The sequence below is a fragment of the Athene noctua genome, chromosome 29 (genome assembly GCF_965140245.1).
Source record: "Athene noctua chromosome 29, bAthNoc1.hap1.1, whole genome shotgun sequence".
NCBI classification, from domain to species: Eukaryota; Metazoa; Chordata; class Aves; order Strigiformes; family Strigidae; genus Athene; species Athene noctua.
This window is the reverse complement of record NC_134065.1, coordinates 4,011,090-4,031,434: the sequence shown is the minus strand read 5'-3', so window position 1 is coordinate 4,031,434 and position 20,345 is coordinate 4,011,090. Positions and strand designations below refer to the sequence as shown.

The 20,345-nt window shown below is 59.1% G+C and overlaps 2 protein-coding genes and 1 long non-coding RNA gene across 4 annotated transcripts in view; 1 reads left to right on the top strand and 2 right to left on the bottom strand.

The window, feature by feature from the left end:
- LOC141971460 (putative PIP5K1A and PSMD4-like protein) overlaps window positions 1–17,246 on the bottom strand; it is a 32,218-nt gene extending 14,972 nt beyond the window's left edge. Inside the window, exons 1-8 of the mRNA XM_074928799.1 lie at window positions 17,137–17,246; window positions 6,625–6,659; window positions 5,803–5,892; window positions 3,281–3,411; window positions 2,834–2,951; window positions 2,491–2,643; window positions 1,161–1,460; window positions 219–424 (exon numbers count right to left, since the gene is read on the bottom strand). Of these exons, the coding sequence (XP_074784900.1) occupies window positions 219–424; window positions 1,161–1,460; window positions 2,491–2,643; window positions 2,834–2,951; window positions 3,281–3,411; window positions 5,803–5,892; window positions 6,625–6,659; window positions 17,137–17,194 (1,091 nt within the window). The 5' untranslated portion in view covers window positions 17,195–17,246. The remainder of the gene's footprint in view (window positions 1–218; window positions 425–1,160; window positions 1,461–2,490; window positions 2,644–2,833; window positions 2,952–3,280; window positions 3,412–5,802; window positions 5,893–6,624; window positions 6,660–17,136) is intronic.
- Window positions 17,247–17,429: 183 nt separating this feature from the next.
- On the top strand, window positions 17,430–19,893 carry VPS72 (vacuolar protein sorting 72 homolog). The gene is made up of 6 exons (XM_074929330.1): window positions 17,430–17,808; window positions 18,236–18,388; window positions 18,499–18,610; window positions 18,699–18,878; window positions 18,983–19,124; window positions 19,359–19,893. Exons 1-6 carry the CDS (start codon window positions 17,692–17,694, stop codon window positions 19,750–19,752), a joined length of 1,098 nt encoding a protein of 365 aa, XP_074785431.1. The 5' UTR covers window positions 17,430–17,691; the 3' UTR covers window positions 19,753–19,893.
- Window positions 18,954–20,011, bottom strand: LOC141971769 (uncharacterized). 2 transcript variants are annotated; one of them, XR_012635320.1, is made up of 3 exons: window positions 19,895–20,011; window positions 19,434–19,607; window positions 18,954–19,080 (listed from the first exon to the last, which is right to left on the bottom strand). It is a non-coding gene; the product is annotated as an uncharacterized LOC141971769 (long non-coding RNA). The 2 variants fall into 2 exon arrangements; XR_012635321.1 differs by having other exon boundaries at window positions 19,878–19,950.
- Window positions 20,012–20,345: the final 334 nt, after the last annotated feature.

Here is a 20,345-nt window from a genome sequence, read left to right as displayed (position 1 = left end):
CTCTCAAATGCCACCGAGAAAGCAAGAAGATCTTCCGTACGTTAAAGGAAGGGAAATCAAAGGTAAAAGCACAAGATCTGATGCCAAGCCCTCTCTGCCCGGCGCGACAGCCATCCTGTGTGGCCTAGTCTGCGTCTAAATTAAGTCTCCGTTAGCCAAGCTTGGGTTTTACCCCTCACTCCCCGCAGGATGTCACTGGGAAGGGCACGTAAACTTACTGGTCATCTGTTTCGATGGTGCCACCTCGCCGGGCCTCTCCCTGGATGGATTCCATGGCCGTGGAGTAAAGGGCCTTCTGGGCAGCGGGGCGCCGCGTGTCGGCCTGGGACGTCCCGTCCGCCAGCGCGTGCTCCCGCTGGGCCAGATCCATGTTGTGAATCGCAACAAGCAAACTGTAATCCATGATTTTAAAGCTCTGCAGGACCTGGGCAGAAAGTCAACAAAAGCCAATTCATTATCGCGAGCCCAGGGAAACTGTCAGAGCTGAGGTTTTCAGAAGCGCACTCAGCATTTCCACCCAGAGCCCCGAGCGTACCGAGGGGATGGGTTTTAATCCCCAGCTCGTGCACAGTCAGCTCATCTCAGCCACCAAAGGGAGTTAGAGGAAAGCCCTCGGTGGTGTTCCTGGGCAGGACTCAAGCCAGGGGAAAACACTGACTTTTGCACAGCTGCTCAACTTGAGACCAGACTCAGCCAAGCATCCCACCCCTCTCCTCGACCCTGCCCTGCTCCAGAGCTCAGCCTCGGCAGAAAATGCTTCCTCGAGCTCTGGGGGCGGTGTTGGGTTTAATTCGGGTTTAATCTAGAGCTCAGCCTCGGCAGAAAATGCTTCCTCGAGCTCTGGGGGCAGTGTTGGGTTTAATTCGGGTTTAATCTAGAGCTCAGCCTCGGCAGAAAATGCTTCCTCTAGCTCTGGGGGCAGTGTTGGGTTTAATTCGGGTTTAATCTAGAGCTCAGCCTCGGCAGAAGGTGCTTCCTCCAGCTCTGGGGGCAGTGTTGGGTTTAATTCAGGTTAGAAGTACTGAACAAAACCGGGCTCCGGGTCTGTGCCACCACCAAAAACCTGGGCCAAGAGGCTCCAAGGGTGACAGCTGCCACCTCCCGCGCGTGGGAAGGGCTCAGAGAAGAGGCAGCTCCCCCGCCCCGTCCCCCCCACCTACCAAACAGTCCCTCTGTAACGTCTTGCAGAGCGCGTTATACATGTCTGAGTCCAAGAAGAGCCCGTCTGGGATGTCCTGCATGAAATCCAAGTCCTTGTAGGTCGGGAAAACCTTCTCTCGCTCCTTCTGGGACGCTCGGCGCTTGTAGGTGGAGCCCTTCAGGTCGTATTTCAGGTGCATTTTGACAGAGCGGGGCAGCAGGTTGTTCATCACGACGATGCGAATGTTCTTGCCTCCGGCCTGGACACAGTACAGGCCATAAAACTTTGGCAGCAGCGTCCTTGGGTTCTGGTTCAAATTCTGAAATGCCAAAGACAAAGAAACACCTTCAAAGCCGTTCTGGATATTCACACGCCAGTTCCAGGAGTTATTTGCTCCTTCCTGGATTGAAACGGAGCTGGTGGCGGCTCAAAGCCATCGCCAAAGCTGCTGAGAGGAGCGGGGGTGAACACGGGGACAGACGGGTGCTGCGAGTGACCTCTGCAGAGCTGAGCGGGTCAGAGAGAGTGTAGGAAGGCGTTTGTGCTCATCCACGCAGAAGCTAAGCTGGAGAGGCTTTGAAGATCTCGTGCTAAGCCTTTTTAGATTTGGTGCTTAGGTCAAGCTAAACACGTCAGGATAGAGATGATCTAAACTCTCACAGCCGCAGAAGACGCGAGACAGAATTCTGAAGAAAAACAATGTGGTTCTGGGATAGAATCACAGAAAAAAAAAATATTTGTAGGTTCCGAAGCAGTTTAAGGAGTTCAGGTAGGGACCCCACCAGCATCAGCAGTGCTGAGGCACGGCTACGGGGCCACAACACCCGAGGGCTGAGCTCCCCTTCGCAGAGGGGCCGGGCGGGACACGACCACGAGCCGGCTGGGACCCGGCTCTGCCCCGGGCTGGCAAAGCCTTTTTTGCTGTCGCCACTGCCATGAGATCAGCGCGCCTTTACTGCCAAAGCTGCCGCTGCTTCTGTATAAACTTAAAATCAGGAGTTTTTCAACTCTCTTTGCAGACAGAACCCTGGGAAGGGAAAGCGCTTTGCAAGACAAAGCACCAGGGGCCCGACGCCGCGCAGCGGCGAGGCCACGGAGAGCTCGTAGGTGGCGACGACGCAGCCTGCCACCTCCCACAAGCCACGAAGCGCAAGCCCAGAGCCCCGCGCGGCACGCTGGGCTCGCCACACCCAGGCACCTCGTGTCGGCCGGGGGAGAAGCTGCCACTCAGCTGGGGCAGGGCTCAACCCCCGGTCAGGGCTCGCGCGCGGCGCAGAGCCGCGTCTCGCACGCCTCCGCGGCCGGGAGCCGCCCCAGCTCGCCGAGAAAGCCTCCCCCGAGCCACTCACCATGTAGTAGCCAGGCAGCAGCTTCTGCAAGAACTCAGCCTCCTTGTGCTGGACCGTTTTGATGATGAACTCATCGTCACTGGACACGTAGAAGAGGGACCCGCTGGCCCCGGAGTTGGAAAGTTCAATGAGCGGCTCGTTGCAGAGCGAGTACTGAGGAGGAGAAGGTGAGAAACGTCAACGGGAAACGTCAGGGCGAAGGCTTTGCCTCCGACACCAGGGTCAGGCAGAGCACCCGCCGCTGCGCTCCCAGAGCTTCCCCCGGGGCCCCCCCAGCTCCGAGGGGGGAAGAGGACAAACCCCGTCACGCTGAGCACACGGGTGCGCCGCGGCCGCCCCTTACCAGGTAGTCGTCCGGTCGGATCCCAAAGAGCTCCCGGAAATAGCGAAAGGCCACTGGGGCGTAGGTTTTGAACCGAAAGTCGTTGTAGTGATGAGCTGGGGTCAGGTTACTCCCTTCGCTGATCGAGGAGAAGCAAAACGCAAGGATTTATATTTGAAACATTTCTTAAGAAACTGCCCTAAAAGCAAACGCCCACCGCCTGGGCTGCTTCTACCCCGCGCGAGGGCTCGGAAGGACCCACCCAGAGGGACCCACGGGGCCACAGCCCACGGGCGGCCTGCGTTTGCTCCCAGGCCCGCTGGCACAGGCAGAGCCAGGGTTCTTCAGGAACAGGCGGCAGCAGGAGCCAGAGGCTCTGGGGCAGCCTCCCCGCGCGCGGGCAGCGTGAGGGACCAGTGCTGCTGCTCGCTAGCGAGGCGTCACGGGGAGGAGAAAGCCAGCACCGACCTTGGGAAGAAAATACTTTCCACTACGTAGAAATCTTGCATGAGAACATCTCTTTCAGGTTTGGTGCTCAAGCTGCCGACCGTGTGTGTAATGCCCAGCTGAATGGCACCTTTCAAGGCAGATGATGTCGTCTGGAGGGGCAGAGAAGGCGAGTTAGTGCGGAGCCGCAGACTGGGACTAGGAATGAAAGGAGCTAAAGGAAAGAGGCCGCGGTTTCAGCCAGCACTGTTAGCCGGGGTGTTCCACGCCCGCTGGCTCCAGCTTTCCTCATTCCTTCCTCACTGAGTAACACCGCCGTGGCGCCAGGAACACCTGGGAACAGCCCCCCATCCCCGACAGCACCCTACCCAGGGTCTGCACTCCGGGTGCTCGAGCAGTGAAGGACCTGAGCTGGAACCAACATCCAGCTGCTCCTTAAAAGGACTGAATTTCATTTCGTCCTCCCCCAGCACTCCCCTCTACATCCTGCAGTCAGGGTGGGGACACAGGAGACGCGCTTCTTGTCACCCTGGGACCGTACGCTCTGACACGTGCGCTCCCCAGCTCGCGCAGGCTCAGCTCTTCTACAGGACAAGGCAGGGCCAACGCGCCCCCCAACACGCCAGCCCACACACACAACCCCACGCACCCTGCTCGGTGCTGCCACGTTCCCCCTCCTGCCTCCCTTGCTCGGTGGCAGCTCTTTAACCCAGGGAGGTCACTGTCGGATTTAAATAAGGAGCAAAGACATGAATCCTGCTCCTGCAGCGCCCAAGAACAACGTAGGGCTGTGTTCTTGTGACAGCGACTCCACCCAGAGCCCTCCTCTGCCTGCGAAACCCACGATCTCATCTCAGCCCGGAGCGATGGCCCGGCTGCCCCCGAGGGGCCAGGACTGGCCCTGCCGGCCAGCCCGCTGGCTCGGGGACCCGAGCTCTGCCGTAAAACCTGCTGGAATCGCTGCGGCCGCGGAGCAGGTGCAGCCGGGATTTGTGCAGCTCAGGGACGTTTCACTTGGCCTGTACATAAAGCAACTGGACCCAGAACAAGATCCGGGGCTCACGATCCCACTCGTTGGTGTTTGTTTCCTTAAGCCAAACAAAGCCCAGCCCCCTGCCACACCAACAAATCGCTGCAGATCAAAGCATTTGGCAGAGGACACCGCAGTATCTGGGGAACAAACATTTCAAGGTTTTGGGGTTTTTTTCCCCAGACACGCATCCTCCGCGAAGCTTGTCAAACGAACGGGAACGTTTCTCCCACTTAATTGCTTTTCTGTTCTCACAGCTGCAAGGGACCCGCTCGCAGCTCCCCGGGGAGAGCGCAACAAAATCTGGCAGTAACTCCAGCGTGTCAGCAACGTCCTTTTCTGCTTCAGGTACCTGTTTGTATCTGGTATTTACTTCGGTATTAGATGGGGAAGGAGGAAGAACTTGACTCCGCTTTCCTTCCTTACCCTCTAAAGGCTAAAGCTGCTTGAAAACAGATCTCAGCTCACCTGGCCCTGCTTAAACTCCCAGGACAGTCTCACTGTTGAGAAAGAGAACTTACCAACAGCGCAGCACTGCTGCCTTGTTTGTGAACACAGAGCCACAGGGCCAGGTTGCCAAGGAACAAGTATTTTTCTCTTTTATTAGCCAGCACGATCAGCTGAGCAGCTGCCTGCCTGTTTACGGTCGCTTTTATAGGGCAAAGAATTTTAAAAAACAACTTACCACTGCTGGAAAAAAAAGGGGCTGGAAAACAGACAGCCCGTCCTTGCCTCTCATTCCCAGATAAACCCCTTGCAGTGTCCCACCAGGTTTCTGGGACCCTTTTTTCAGGCATTTTCCACTGGCTCCTCCTTTCCTCTCCTATCACTGCTATCTAACCTTCCAGCTCTGAACTTTCTGGGCAACTGAAAGCCAGATGCCCATCCTGACGACACCAGCAGCTCCCACAAGGGCAGTGTAAGGAAACCCTTTGAATCCCTCCCTCCCACTCCGATTCCCCGCAGACAGACAGAGGTACCTCCGAATCAGAGATTTCAGAGCAGAAGCCTCCCTTACACAAAGCAGTGAAATGCCCAAATCAAGCCATTACCCCTTTAATCTACACCCTAGAAGTCAACCTCGCTTCAAAGAAAGTCGGTCCAGTCTGATGAAGTCCAACAAACGGGAAGCAGCATCCACAGAATACCCACATTTACAGGCCTCTTAAAAATACCCGAACAATCTCCCCTTTGTAAAGCAAATTCCAGTAATGCCACAAGATCTATAGACACCATTGTGCCCAAAGAGCACAGAAAGCACCCAACAAGCCAGAAGAGGCCTAGGAAGTGTTGCCAATGGGTAAAGTTTAAAAATAATCCCCTCTTTAGAAGGGTACAGGAGAGAAGCCAAGCAGCACGTGTTCAGGCCTTCGGTTCCTTTCCTCCAAGATCTTCTTCAGCGACCGGCACAGTCCTCACCCACCCCCTCAGGCCGAACCTCGCGACACGCATCGCTGCCCCGGCGAGGAGGAGGATGGCAACAGTCGGATGAGCTGTGAGAGAGACAACTCACCTTTTTATAGGTAGTCTCGCCCGTGGAGTCCACTCCTCTGTGCCCTTTCTTTATCGTCTGTGAGCCTGGCTGCCCAGAACCACCCGGCATCTAGGATTGGAGCAGAAGTGGGTAAGAACCAAGGATGTAAAACCCAAGGTGGCAGAGGGCTGGTGGCTCCCCAGAGCCCCCCGGCAGGATTTTCTCAAAGGTGGAGGCTGTGAAGTGCAGTGCACCCTGCTGAAGGGAGGACACGGCACTGAAATGCCTTCAGAGAACCAACTGACCCCTGCGTGACTGCGGCCAGAAATCTAATTAGAGAGAAACACCTTCATGCAAGACCACCTGCAGGCGTTTGCCTTTTCCTGGCCACCATCATCACAAAGAGACCAGCTCAAAGAGAGTCTGGACCGACCGCAGGCGGTCACCGTGCCTCCTGCCAGGAAGGGTACAAGTCTTTGAGGAAACATTGTAGGAAGGTGGCAAATTCTACTCTGATTCATGCCACAAGAGCTCGCTTGACTCATCGTCTTCTGTCTAACACACGCAGTTGCTAAATGGTGTTTCTCAGCCAAAAGGAGCTGAACGCCTTGCTCGCGGCAGATCGACGCAGTGCTCTGGGGGCAGGGGAGTTGTTCACTTCCAGACACGTTGGGTTTTCAAGCAGAGATTCCCCGGGTAGGGAGAAACGCTCCCATTTCCCAACTGACCCCCTGCGGCCTCCTGCACCTACTGCTGCCTGCTTCACCCCCAGTTTGAACGAGATCCAAAACCAGCCGACGAGGCTGACATCGTGCATTCTCTCAGCCAGGGAGCAAACCAGCTTGTCGGTCAGAAACTTACCTCAGGGGTGAGTGATTTTTTGAATGTAGACGATCCTGTCAAAAGAATAAAGCCACACTCAGAAAGCCTTAATCACTATTACGCATCACAAAAAAGCCTGACACACCGCCTCGGTTCCAACGAACATTTGAAGGCATCTGAAAAAGCACTGACTCACGGCCGATTTCTTCCCGGCTTCTCCTCTTACAGCAGAGAGAATTTTTGTCAAGACACAAAGAAATGCCGTTCTGCTCCCCCCTTGCCAAGCTCAGCTCCGTGGCGGTGCCACCGGCTCGGGGCTGCCAGGCAGACACGGGGCCACCTCCGAGGGCACCCGCACCCCCCTGCCCTCGCCCAGCCCCGGGGCGTCGCGGGGTTATTGCTGCCTGCTCATCAGAACCTTCTAGATGCACTGACCACACTTCATCTTAAAATTATTTCCAAACCTTTTAATAAAAGACCCAGAAGATCAACCCTTCTGCTCGAAGCCAAGCCCAGGGATTTTTGTAACTACTGTGCTGTTAAATATCTGCGAGGTGATTAGCTTTTATCTTTTAGGCCTGGATTCCCATCTTGGGGGTTTTTTTGGTGCAGTAAGGAGAAAAAAAAAAAAAAAAAAGCAATTAGATGACACCAGCCCTCTGCAATGTCCGTCCACCCCACAAAGGCACCAGCCGGATCGAGCCCAGAGCTCCCAGGACAGGGACGCTGCCCTCGCCAGCAAGACGCGTAAAACAGGGACGGGCCTTCTGCCTCCAGCCCAGGAAAGCAGACAAGCTCTTTCATTTTGTTTTTCTTTCCATTTCAGACACGGCAACTCTTTTTTTTTTTTTTTTTTTTTTTACGTGGGAGCCATGACCACAGCCTTACAAAATCGCCCCCACCCAGGAGCGACACCCGCGTCGCACCACGGAGCAGGCGCAGGGCTGCTTCCCCCGACGGCCAGTAATTGTTTTCCCAGATTAAGCATTACTACATAAAATCCTTCTGGGTCCACCCACCGCTCGCTCAGCGGAGAAGCCCCTTCTGCTCGCCTGTTCCAGGCGGTGTAAAGACTCACGCTGTGATTTCATCAAGCGCCACAGCTCTACAGAAACCCCATTTCAGCAAAAGGAACTGAGGCGCTTAACAGCAAAACCCAGCAGCCTTCTGATCCCCTTATCGAGTGATCAAAGTTCTCATTTCAATACATATTAAACAAACAAACAAGAAGAAAATCTGTGACAAACATTTTTTGCTAAACAAAGCGAGCGCGGGAGGACTGGCTCCAACTGCCCTCCCACCCCCTCTCATCTCCCTTTAAAGTCAAGTTTGTCCCACAAGCTCTAATTTTTTGTGTTTGAAGTTTCTCACGGCCAGCTCTCCTCCTCCTCCTCCTCCCAGCACACTCGTCCGCCCCACTTCACCCCTGGGGTCCCTTCCCTCTTCCCCTCACCACCAGCCCCGACTTGGGACTTCTCCAGCTAGAAGGAAGCTCCTGTGACTTTGTGTTACGGCAAAAATCGATAAAGCTCGACTCCATCACCTCGCCACAAGCCTCTGGAACTTGCCAAGATCCATCAGGACACAGGGACGGAGGAAACATCCCAGGCATCACAATACAACGTGTGTTCTATAGCAATTAAGCCTTTTTTTTTTAAGCAAGTACCCGTAATTATGTAACTCAAACCCTCTAGAAGCCCCATGGTTTAAGCAATCCTGAAGCGGCGCCACCGGCCTCATCACCTTGGAGATTCGCTGTGTTAATATTTAATCGTCTGTGCAAAACCGGGTTCCGCTGGGATTTAACTAAAGCTCCCTCGCCGGGGGACCCAGCAGCAAATCTTCTCTTTGCTGCCTTAATCAACGCAACAACCATTAAAAGGGGGAACGGAGGAGCTGGAGGAGGCGGCACCCCGAAGTGCGGCTGCTCCGTCCCCTGTGCCGCCAGCCCTTATCTTGGAGGTTCCGCCGTGATTCGAAGGAAGTCGTACAGCATCCCAGGACAGACCAAAGCATCAGCTTCACCTTCTCCTCCTCCCCCGCTGCCCCGAGACGGCGGCATCTGGGTTTGCCCCTTCCCATAGCGATTCGGGAGGTGACAACGCTCCTCCCGAGCCGGGCGGTTCCAGCCAAGGGTGAGTCAGCGAGGGAAAGCTGCAGCCTGCGGTCAGAGCATCGCCCGGTCCCAGCACGCCCAGCTGCCGCGGCAGGAAGCTCCCCCCTTCCCTCCCTCCCTCCCGCTGGTTTCCACCCGAGTTTGCTGCTGATTGGGAAAGAGGTAATTCCTGCCTGACCGTGACAGAACACCCCGATTCGCGCCCCAGCGCGAGGACGAACACGCGGCTGATGAGATCTGCTCGGCTCCGACAGGTCTGTGGCGCGTCCTCCTGCAAAAACAAGCTCTCTCCGTTACCAACAGCGTTATCAGCCGAGGCCGGAGAGCAAAACTCAAGAGGTTTCCACGTGAAAACGTTTCAGTTATCTCCCCCTCTTTCTGTTGCTGTGTCAAGGCAGTTTTCTCTCTCCTCCCGCCCCGAACACACACTGCTGGAAGGTGTTAAATCCAATGGCATGAACGTAACAAAATGAAACCGTTCCCAAAAAAACCTGCCGTTTCTGGGTCTGTTTAAACACCTTTAAAATGAAAAGTCCCAATTCTGACCCAGACTGACAACTGGAAAAATGGCCTGAGAGACTTAAACAGTTAATTCTGGCTGTAGGAAACAGATCGAGGTCAGAAAGTCCTGTCCAAAACGAGTTTCTTGATGTCCCAAGAAGTTTCCTTTTCCATTTCTTTCGTGATTCTGGGAGCAATTCCTACGGGCCGTTTCAGAGCATTCCTCAGAGCTGTTTACTGGAAGCTGAACCAACCTAAACAAATAGCTGCCTGCCTTCCGCCAGCCCTCGCTGCCCGGGATCGTTTTAGCCAGCGACAGACAGTGCTCTCCTACCGACCACGACACAACCACGGGGAAAAAAAGCTACAAAGTTGTGGCTACAGCACCTGGGCAAAGGGTTCGGACAAGTATTTCAAGTGGAAGGGGCAGGTAACAAGTCGCCCGGGTCAGATCCTCCCTCGTCTCGTCTAGCAAACGAGCGTGCTAACGGGGCACAGCCAGGACAAATACCCGCTCCGCTCTATTTTTAAACAGCTGCTCAGACAGATTTGAGCTGCTCATGTTTTGGACGAAAATAAAAAGTGAAAACGTTAGCACACCCAGACACATCATCAAGCTCAACTCTCCAGGGTGTGAGCAGGACAAGCCGAGCGCCGGGACACGCCACAGCAGCATGCACTGCCCCCGCCACGCCGCCCGCGGGCTCCATCCCGGCCAGACAAGCAGCCAGGGCCAGAGAGCACCGGGGACTTCCCCAGCCAGGCCCAATTAATGCTCAAAAACGGGAATATTCTCCCTCCTCGCTTGGCCTCTGCCTGCAGGTGGTGGCAGCAGCGGTAAGAGCTTCCACACACACCGACGTCAGCCATGAGCTCAAGCCTCAGACCCACCAAACTCTACCTGGAGGACGTGTAGCACGTTGGAGCCTCCGCGGACACGTCCAACTCGTTGTCCGCACAGAAACCCCCCCAACACATTTTTTTTCTCTGCCCGCCAATCTCCCCCCGCTAAAAAAAAAAGGTCTCTTGGGATGAGCGTGTCCCCCCCATCCAAGGCCACGGCTGCACACGGGAGCAGCAGGGCCATTTCTTTTCCCCAAAGTGCAAACCAGGCAGAAACCAAAGCAGAAAAGCCGCGCTGGAACAATCCTGCTGGTGCGGAGGGATGCGGAGAGCTGTTTGGATGTCAGGAGAGCGCTTACACAACACACCTCAACAAAACAGCAGCTTTTGTCCAGAGCGGCAGCAGCTTATTTAGGGGAAGAAAAACCCACCAAGTTTTGTCAGTCCTGAAAAGCCAAGGCAGTTAGGTAATTCGGCATTTTGCTGCTGGTTACTGGAGAGGGAGAAACCATGCTTTGTTTAAGCACATATACACAACACATCTACCTCTTCGACACGACATCACCGAGCAGCACAAAAAGCTGAAATCTATACGAGGGAAAAACAAAAAAAGGTTATAGTTGTTGTGGTGAACTGATACTTCGCCTGCTTGAAGAAACAAGAGACATTTTCCCCAAGAAAGTTAAAGAAACGTGAAAAGAAATCCTGTTTCCACCAGTTAAGAAAACAAAGGTCCAAACTTTGCAAGCTAAACCCTTCAGGCAAGGCACCTCAGTCACGGACAACAACCTCTTCCACTGCTCTGGAAGATAAGAGCCTAAATATTGCATTTGCTTCTCTCGGGCAGCTCTGATGGAAAACTCTCCAAGTCTGGCCTGAACTCGGACTCAAAGCCAACAGCAGCTGGAGAGGGGAGAAAACCCGGGGGATGACGCAGCCCGCCCTGCCAGCGCAGACCACGGCCCTCCAGAGGAAAACACTCACAAACACTTGATCTTGGCCAGAAGGCCAAGCAGCGAGAAATAATTTTGAACTTCTCTGCATCAATAGATTCGTTCCGATAACTTATATTAAGGACGTGAAACCCAACGGCATCAAAGCTGCCGTGAGAGAGCTCGATAATTCAGTTTCCCGACCCCGAGCTCCCGCGCGCTGGAGATTCCCGCTCAGGATTATCTTTCCCACCACCGTTAGCAGCCGGCAGCTGATGTGCCCATGACTAATTTTACTGCCCCGGATTAGCACATCTTCCTCTCCCCTACACTTGTTTCAGGATGGAGGCGCAGGACCAGACGCTCCCGAAAGTCACCGGATCCCGCTGACGCGTCCAGGCTGGCGAGCGGACGACGCGCTGGGAAAAGGCCCAGGAGACACAATCTCTGTAACGTTATCTAGGGGCTGCTCGGTGCTTTGCAGAAACATAAACCCTTCCTCAATCTCTCCTCACCAGCAAACCGCCAAGCGCTTTGGGAGGAGGTCAGCACACCTAGCCACGGGGAAACAAAGGCGGTTTATAATCCGAGAGGCCGGGGGGAGAACGAAGAACCGGTTTCCACGCACAAAGTCACCAGTGTGTTCTAAGTACCCAGGAGAGAGCTGAGGCCAGGCACGACATCTAGAAATCAATTTAAAACCCCTAAACCAAGGAAATGCCCCATTTTCCGCAGAGGTGAGCGGAGGGGAGAAGGAACCAAAGAGGTTGGGGTTTGGGCTTCCCCTGCCGTCACCCGGAGGTCGGCGGGCGCAGGTCAGCGCTGACGCCAGCAGACCCCAGAGTAACTCTGGAGCCCCCATCTGGGGCTTATCCCAGCGATTCGGGGAAGGATGCACTTCACGGCATCTGGTTATTGGGGAGCTCCAACCCAGAGCCCACACAGCTCACCGGGGCTGGGAAGAAACCCGCTCCCCTTCGTGTCTCGGCAGCACGGCAGAGCCGCACCGAAGACCGGTGCTCAGGAGAGCACCCTGCCTAAACGTGCCTGGAAACACAAAGGTCTTGGCTGACTGACTCTCTCCACTGAAAAACATTTGAAATAAATAAAAAAAAACCCCGAATCGAACAAGACTCAACTGCATGACGTCCTCAGCAGCAGAGGATGGGGCTGGCCCGCAGGGCAGCGGGGAGATGGTAGGACCAAAGGGTGGAAACTGAAGACAAAAAGGGCAACGAGCGAGAAGTTTCCAGCATCTGCCCCCAGCTCCAGCCCCTATTTCCCCCCCAATCCCTCTCCCGGGAGCAGCCCCACGGCCGGGGCCGTGCCCTCCTGCTCGCTCACAAACACCCACTCTGAGGTAGAGCCGACACGCACACTCTAGTCCTTGTTACTTGGGAGCCGAAGAGCACCACGGAACTGCAAAAATCACAGTTAGAAGAAAGGAAATCAGTGAGCAAGCTCAGCAAAAGTCCCTTCAGCTGGGACCGAGCAGGCGGGAGCTGGGGCTGTCGCAGCCGCCGGCCGGCGACCGTTCCCGTTACGGCTTCTCCGTGCGGGTCACGGCACAACTATCCCGAGGGGAGGAGGAACGAGGAGCTCTCAAGTTCCCCGCAGGAGAGGGGGCAGACTCGTGTTTGCTGCAGGCCTTTTGGACAAGACCCCTTTCTGGAACATCCGATGGCGAGTCCTGCCCCTGCAACCTGTGGAGGCTGGGGGGACCCTCGCTCCCTCCACCAGCGTCTCCCGGCACTTCGGCTTTGCACAAGGTTCTGCCATTTGAAAATTAATCCTGCCCTTGGCCAAAGACCATCGAATTTACAGCTCGGCACTACTCCCGCTTTCCACCAAAACACTTCTGTGATTTAGAATTTAAGCCGACCCCCACTCCCAGACAGCAACGCCTCTTCAAGAAACACAAAGGCACCAGGTTTTCCAGGGTGATGAATTTAAAGCCCGGCTTTACAGCTACCGGGCGCTACTCTGGGGACACGAATCCTACGGACAAACACCCCAAACGTTCCTTTTCCAGCCGGCCCTGCAAACACCAGCGAGGCCGGGGAGGGAGCACCAGCGGCCCCTCTGCCAGCTGAGCGAGGACGGGACCTGCCGACGGGGGAACCAGAATCAGGCTCCTGCCTGCTCCGCCACCTCCTTAATTTGGGGGAAGATAAACGATCCTCTCCCAGAAGAGTAAGATTTAGGTCAGATGTAAGGGATCTCTCTGCCCTGGGAGCGCTCTGCTTTTAAACAAGGCAGAGTCCGCAGGGATGCGGTGAGATAACGCTCCTAATCACCGCTATTATGTCGTAATCAGGAATGGGGAGGAACGAGTACGACACCTCCTTTGGGGGAAAACGAAGCCCCGATCCTGGAGAAGGAAGCTCTGGGCGAGCGGAAGGAAGCGGCGCGGGCAGCAGTAATTCACCTCCATCTCAAATTTTTAAAAAAAGGCTTTTTCAGCAACCCCGCGGGGCTAACAGGGGTGGTGGGAAGGGGAAATAAAACACCGAGCAGCTCTTTTCAACAACACACGGCGAGACCGGAGGGAGGGAGGAAGGAGCGGCTTTTACTTTCCAAAGGGAAATTCAGTTCCAATTCAGGAAACGGTTCTCCCGCTCATTGGTGTCCCCCCAAAACCGCACGGTTCTCACTCGCTTCCTAGCTACCGCTTCGCCAGACGAGCTTCCCTCCGACAGACGAATCTGTCATTTATTTAGTCGAGCTGGCTCCTACCTTTGTTCTTCCGACAGTAATCTTTTGTCTCCATCTTAAAGAGGAGCCTTGCCCCACGCCGGGGTGGGCATCGCACACGACTCCCACGGCACCAAAAAGGGCCGCCGAGAGTTTGGGCGACAGGACCCGGCTGACGATACCAACCTGCGACACCCACCAGGGTTTCACAGCTGATGGTGGGGAAGAGGTTTGTGTAACAGAGACAGGACTGGGAGTCATTTGACAGTCCTATTTTAAGCTGGAGGGTGATGAGCCATTCTGATGTTTCTATTTAATAAAATCTTCCCTCCTGCACGCTCGGCGAGGTGCGATCAAGACAGCTTTGTCCCTCTCGCAGGAATCTGAGGGGGGGGGGCCAAGTCTTTCTGGGTGTTTTACACCTACATTAAGGGCTCTGCAGTTCGGGACCCTGCTCTCAGCTCACTGTCGGGATGATTTTCCTGCGCCCAGAAGTGACCGAGCCATTTTGAGAGCAATTCTTTTGTCTGTGGACTCCAGGGAGGGGCCCGACGCCGGGGTGACAATGAACTCTCAACTCGCTCGGACCCATAATTATAAAGCAGCCGCGGCACCCAAGGCACAAAGGGCCAAACAACTGAAATCCCACATTAGCATTTTTTGGCAGATGCTGCTTCAAAGCAAAAGCAGCAAAAAAAGAAAATCTCGTTGGGTGTTTCCCCAGAGAGGTAAATACACGTCGAGGCTGGGAGAGGAGGAAGCACTGCCTGCCGGGGCCGGGAAGGGCTTCAAAGTCACTCGCGGGTCCTTCACCTGCGCTGGATAGTGCCAAAGCGCAGTGACAGTCCCCGGCACCATGGGCCACTGAGGGCAACTGTCCCCCAAAAACCCGTGGCAGGGTTTGAGGTGGTTTAAGGTTCACCACGGGGCAAACTAAAACCTCGTGTCCGAAACAACCACCCGCCTCCTTCTGTCCCCTGCATCCGAGCCCTTCCAACAGCCGCTTCAGGATCGCCCTCCTCGCCTGCCAGCTCTCGCCACCCCCGGCTCTACCCGCTTCCTCCAGAAGCTGCAGAGGAACCGGGTCCCACCCAGCGCCCAGGCACTGCCCGGGCCGGGGGGCGACCGCCCGGAGAGGCCCCGACGTCGCGGCAGCGGGGCTGGAGCCCGAGGTTCAAAGCCTGCGCCGCCAGGGACCAGCCGAGGTCGGCGCGTGTCACGTCTCGCACACGTCACGCGGCGGAGCCTCCGCCGCAACCAGAATTCAAATCCTGTGGGAAACCCGCGTTAGCCAACACCTCGCTGGCCGGAGAAGCGAACAATGGCAATTACTCCACCAGGAAGGGAGAAGAGATTTACTCGTGGACTTGCCCATTTTCTCTTAAGTAACGCTCTCCAAACCCTTCCAGCTTTCTGAAGCCGGCTCCTCCTCCTCAGCCCAGACGGGCGAGCAGGGGAGAGGATCAAGATCTCAAAGGGATCCCCAGAGCAACAGAGAGAGACGCGGGGGTCTGGCCCCCAACGCTCAGCCCTGCGCTGAGGCACCGCAGCCAGGGAAGGCCCAAACGCTCCCTCCTCCCTCACAAAACTGGCTGTATCGGACCGACAGGTACGACCTCCCCCGCGCCCGCTCCACGGCGAGCAAAGATAAAGCGGCTACGTTGGACGTCTGCCTTCAAAACTGCCCAAGGGACGCAGCCACGAGCCTGGAAAATCCCGTACATACAGACATCCCGCTAGACAATGCTTCACCAACGCCAGACCAACAACTACGTTGATTTATTTTCCAGTGGTGCTCAACGATCCGGCCCTAAACACTTCTAGAAGGGGGGTAGCAGGCAGCGGGGCTTAAGGTGCAAAACACCAACGCTGAGAGCAGCGGGTGAAGTCGAGGTTCAGCCACGGGCCTTCCCCTGGGCTTCCTCTTTCCTCGCGGTGACCTGGGTGACAAACGCTGTCACACCGACGGCGAAGCCGCAGCGTCTTGCGTTATAATAAATAAAAAGCCCGGCCACTCTCTACCAGGGAAGCTCCAAAAGGGTGGCTGGATCTTGCCAAATGCAAATTTTAAGGCTTTGAGAAAGCCATTTTGGTTTCTAGCCACAAACTAGCGTGAAGAAGCTGGTTTGGGGCTTGTGGAGAGGGGAATAGGGCTCTCGGCTCCCCCAGGAACGCTGCCAGACCTGCGAAACGCTGGCAGGAGGCAGAGTCGCGGGTTTAAGAACCAAAGCGCCCTGGTTCACCCCGGACGAGGCTTCCACCCCTCGTTACCACCCCTCTGCGGGGATGCGGACGGTGACCACTTCCAACCCTGCGTGTTTCTGGTTCAGCTCACGTTTTAAACCAGCAGAGCGAGAGAAACCTTCAGCCGTCAGAGGCCTTCGGGACCTTCCCCTCGACTCCCACCGCTCCGGTTCTACTCATCAAACCAAATCTGCCCAGGAGATGGTTACGCTCCCACAATATCTTGCCTCCCACAGGTGCCAAATGGCTTTGACGAGCTACCTTCGCCTTGCTCAACGCCAGGTGCAGCAGAAGAGAGAGTGCCCCCGCCGGGGAGACGCCATCCTCCCCCCTCCCCAGCACCGTCCCGACTAACGGAAGGATTTGGGCTCCCCCCCACACTGCACCCCAGCAGCCGGGCCCAGGGACCCGCCGCCACCCCCGAGGCGAGCGGCCGGACTCACGGCTCAGCACCAACCGCTGCTCCCCGAGCCCAGCGCAGCACCCCCTTAACGGATCCCAGCGCCGCCTCCCCAGACCCCTCTGCTCCCCCCAACTACCCTTTTGCAGGGGGTTTTAAGCCCCCCGGGCCCCCATTCATGCCCGGAGGGTCCTCGCCACACACCCCCAGCCTCCTCCCCAGGAAAAGGTCGGCCCACACCCACCTCCCCCAGCGAAGGCTCAGCCCCAGCCCCCCCCGGAGCCCCAGCCCCCCCGGGGCTCGGCCCACAGCCCCCAGCGCTCACTCCCACACACCCTCCGCAGAGCTCGGGCTCCTCGTCGTGTCCCCCCCCCACCCGCAGAGACCTCCCCCACCCCCGGCTTCACCCCCCAGCGCTGCCCCAGCGCCCCGACCGCCCTCCCCCCCGCCCCGAGAGCCCTTCCCCGGCCCCCGCGTCTGCCCATCCCCACCCCACGCAGGGCCCGGCCCAGGCCCCGACTCCCTTCCTGTCCACACCCAGCCCCGCGCACCCCGCGGGGCTCCCACCCCCCCAGCTCCTACCGGCCCCACGCGCCCCGCGGCCCCCCCGCACACCCCCAAACCCCGCTCCTCAGCCCCCCGCGCCGCGCACCTCACCCGTCCACAGCCCCCCTCAGCACACCACCCCCCCCAGAGCCCCCCTCTGAGCCCCACAGCGGCCCCCCCAGCCCCACAGCGGCCCCACCGCCCCCAGCCCACACCCCCCGGCCCCCCGCTGAGCCCCCCCGGGCCCTCGGCCGGCGCCGGGCCCCGCCCCGTACCCGCCAGGCCGCCGCTGCTCCCGCTGCTGCCCCCCGACTCGGGCCCCGCCGACGCCATCTTGGAGCGCTCCCTCCTCCTGCGGCGGCCGCCGGCTCGCGCGCGGCGCCCGCGCCCCGCCCCGCTTGGCCCCGCCCCGCTCGGCCCCGCCCCCCGGGACCGCACCACGCGCCGCGGACGGGCCGCGCATGCGCGGGGGGCGCTGAGGGCCGCGGGCGGGTCACGTGAGGGGCCAAGCGCGACCAAAACAAAGCCGAGAGGCGCGTGGCGCGCGGGACGGCGCCATGTGACGTCACCCCGTGACGTCATTTTCCCGTTTTCCCTTCCCAGGGCCCAGCGGATGGGCATCGGGGGGCGCTCCCGTAGCGTCGCGTTCCCGTGACGTCACGCCGGTGGCGGCCCGGTCCCGCCGGTTTACACCCCCCGCGCGTCACCCTCCGGCCCGCGGGGGGGCGCCCGCCGCCATCGGCCGCTCGGCGCGCGCTCGGCGCTGCCTGGCGGCGCAGCGACGGGCCGGGCAGGACGCGTAGCAGAGCGCCGATCGCGGCGGCGGCGCGATGAGCCTGGCGGAGGGCCGCGCCCCGCGGCGCACGGCCGGTAACCGGCTCTCGGGGCTGCTGGAGGCCGAGGAGGAGGATGAGTTCTACCAGACCACCTACGGCGGCTTCACCGAGGTGCGGGGACGGGACCTGCAGCGGCCTGGACCGGGGGGGGGTCTCGGGGACTCGAGGGCGAACGGGACCGACGGTGCCCCGGTGCTGTGAGGGGCTCGGGGCGGGATCTGAGGGTCCCGAGGGGTTGGGGGAGCCACGGGGGGGGGTGTGGGAGGTCGATGTGGAGCCCCCGGGGGGGGGGGTGTGGAAGATGGGGATCACCGGGGGGGAGGGGGGTGTCCCCCGGGGAGGGGGCCCCGGGGCAGCAGGAGGGTCCGGGGGAGGAGCAGCGGGGCCAGGGGGTGTCCGGCCGTTAGACAAGCCGCCCCCTCCCCGCCCGCTGCGATGAGGCCCCCGTGGCCGTGGCGGGGGGAGGTCCCCGGGGTTCCGGTGTGGGGAGCCCGGGGGAGGGGGGTGGAGCGGTGACTCAGCCCCTCTGTCCCCCCAGGAATCGGGCGATGACGAGTACCGGGGCGACCAGTCGGACAGCGACGACGAGGTGGACTCGGACTTCGACATCGACGAGGGCGAGGAACCCGCCAGCGACCAGGACGAGAGCGAACCCAAGCGCCGCCGCCGCGTCGTCACCAAGGCTTACCGGGTGCGGGCGGGGGGCTCGGGGGCCGCGAAAAAACGAGCTTTAAACGAGGCCGAAGCCGTAGCCGGGTTTTTTTTTTTCTCCCTGCTCACGTTCTCTGCCCCGTCCCGCAGGAGCCCCTCAAGAGCCTTCGCCCCAAGAAGACAGACGTGCCCAGCGGCGGCTCCCAGAAGCCCCGAGAGGTGAAATCTGTCCCCTTGGAGCTCCAGGATGATGTGGGAGACAGTGAGTGTGTGGGGACAGGGGGGGCTGGAAACGGGGAGCGGGGCCGGCCGGTCCCCGCCGCTGAGCCCCGCGTCCCCTCCCGCCGCAGGCCGGAAGCACATGCGGCAGTCGACGACGGAGCACACGCGCCAAACCTTCCTGCGCATCCAGGAGCGGCAGGTCCAGTCCAAGCGTAAGAAGGGCGGCCCCAACTACGACCGGCCGCTGACGCAGGAGGAGCTGCTGGAGGAGGCCAAGATCACGGAGGAGATCAACCTCCGCTCCCTGGGTGAGCCGGGCGCCGTGCCGAGGGGCGCGGGGACCCCCGGGGTGCCGCAGGGGTGGGGGGTGAGGGGGCCGCCGAGGCGCTGAGCCTCCCCCTCGCCACCGCAGAGAACTACGAGCGCCTGGAGGCCGACAAGAAGAAGCAGGTGCAGAAGAAGCGGAAGTGCGTGGGGCCCGTTATCCGGTACTGGTCCGTCACCATGCCCCTGGTCCCGGAGCCGGGCAAGGAGGAGAACGTGGACGTGGAGGGGTAAGTTGGGGTCACCTCGGTGTGGCTCCAGTGGGGTTTTTGCCCCCCACACACACCCCACCAGCCCCCGCTCCCTCCCCGGGCTCCTCACAGCGAGGGAGAGTTTTGGGCAACACCTCGGAGCCCCCCCAGTTCCCCCTCCAGCCCTGGGGGGCAGCACTGCCCCCCGCGGGAGCCCTCTCGGGGCTTCCCCCCACCCCGGGCTCTCCTGGGCGCTCACTGTGCCTCTCCCAGGCTGGACCAAGACCCGCAGCAGGCGGAAGCAGCTCCAGCCCCGGCTCCGCCTTCGGCCGGGAAATGCTCCCGCACCTTCATCTCCTTCAGCGACGACGAAACCTTTGAGCGTTTCTTCCCCAAAGCGAAACCTCCGCGGCTGCCGGTGCGAGAGATCTGCCCCGTCACCCACAAACCGGCCGTTTACCGCGACCCCATCACCGACATCCCCTACTCCAACATCCGCGCCTTCAAAATCATCCGCGAGGCCTACAAGAAATACATCACGGCGCACGGGCTGCCCAGCGCCGCCGCCTCCGCCGCCCTGGGGGCCGCCGCCCCCCCCGGCCCCGACCCCAACGTCCGTCCCACGCGCCAGAAGATCATCATCAAGCAGAGCGTCCCCCCGACCTGAGCCCGGAGCGGGGGGGCCGCTGCGGGTTGAGGCCTCTCCTCGCTCCCGCGGGTGAACGGTTTTGTTCTATTTATCTCCTCCCGACTTTTTTTTTTTTTTTTTTTTATACAAAAAGAGAAATAAACCTGAGTAGCCTGCGTACAGCGAGGGCGCGGACTCTTATTTCCGTTCACCGCCAGGAGACCCCGCAGTGACCCCCCCCGGGTGCGTACGACCCCTCGTTTGCCGACAGACCCTACAATAAACAAACCCTTTGTCCCCAGGGCCGCCGGTCCCAGCGCTGCCGCGGCGGCCCCACGCACCCCCCCCGAATGTGATTTGGGGGGGCTGAGATCCAAATCACCTCGGTGTTTTGGGGTGAAGGGGTAGAAAATGTCCCCGAGGGGGGGTGCAGGGCCCCGGGCACAAGGTTCAGCGTCTCCCCAGGACCCCCCCAAGGGGGAACAGGGGAGCCAGCGGGTGGCAGGGGGCCCCCCCATCGCCCCGGGGTGCCCCCGCCGTGGCGGGGTGCTGGGGTGGAGCCGGCGCGGGGCTGGCAGCGCTCGATAACGCCCGGGGATATGTGATCTCGCCCCTCCCCGCCGCCGGCTCGC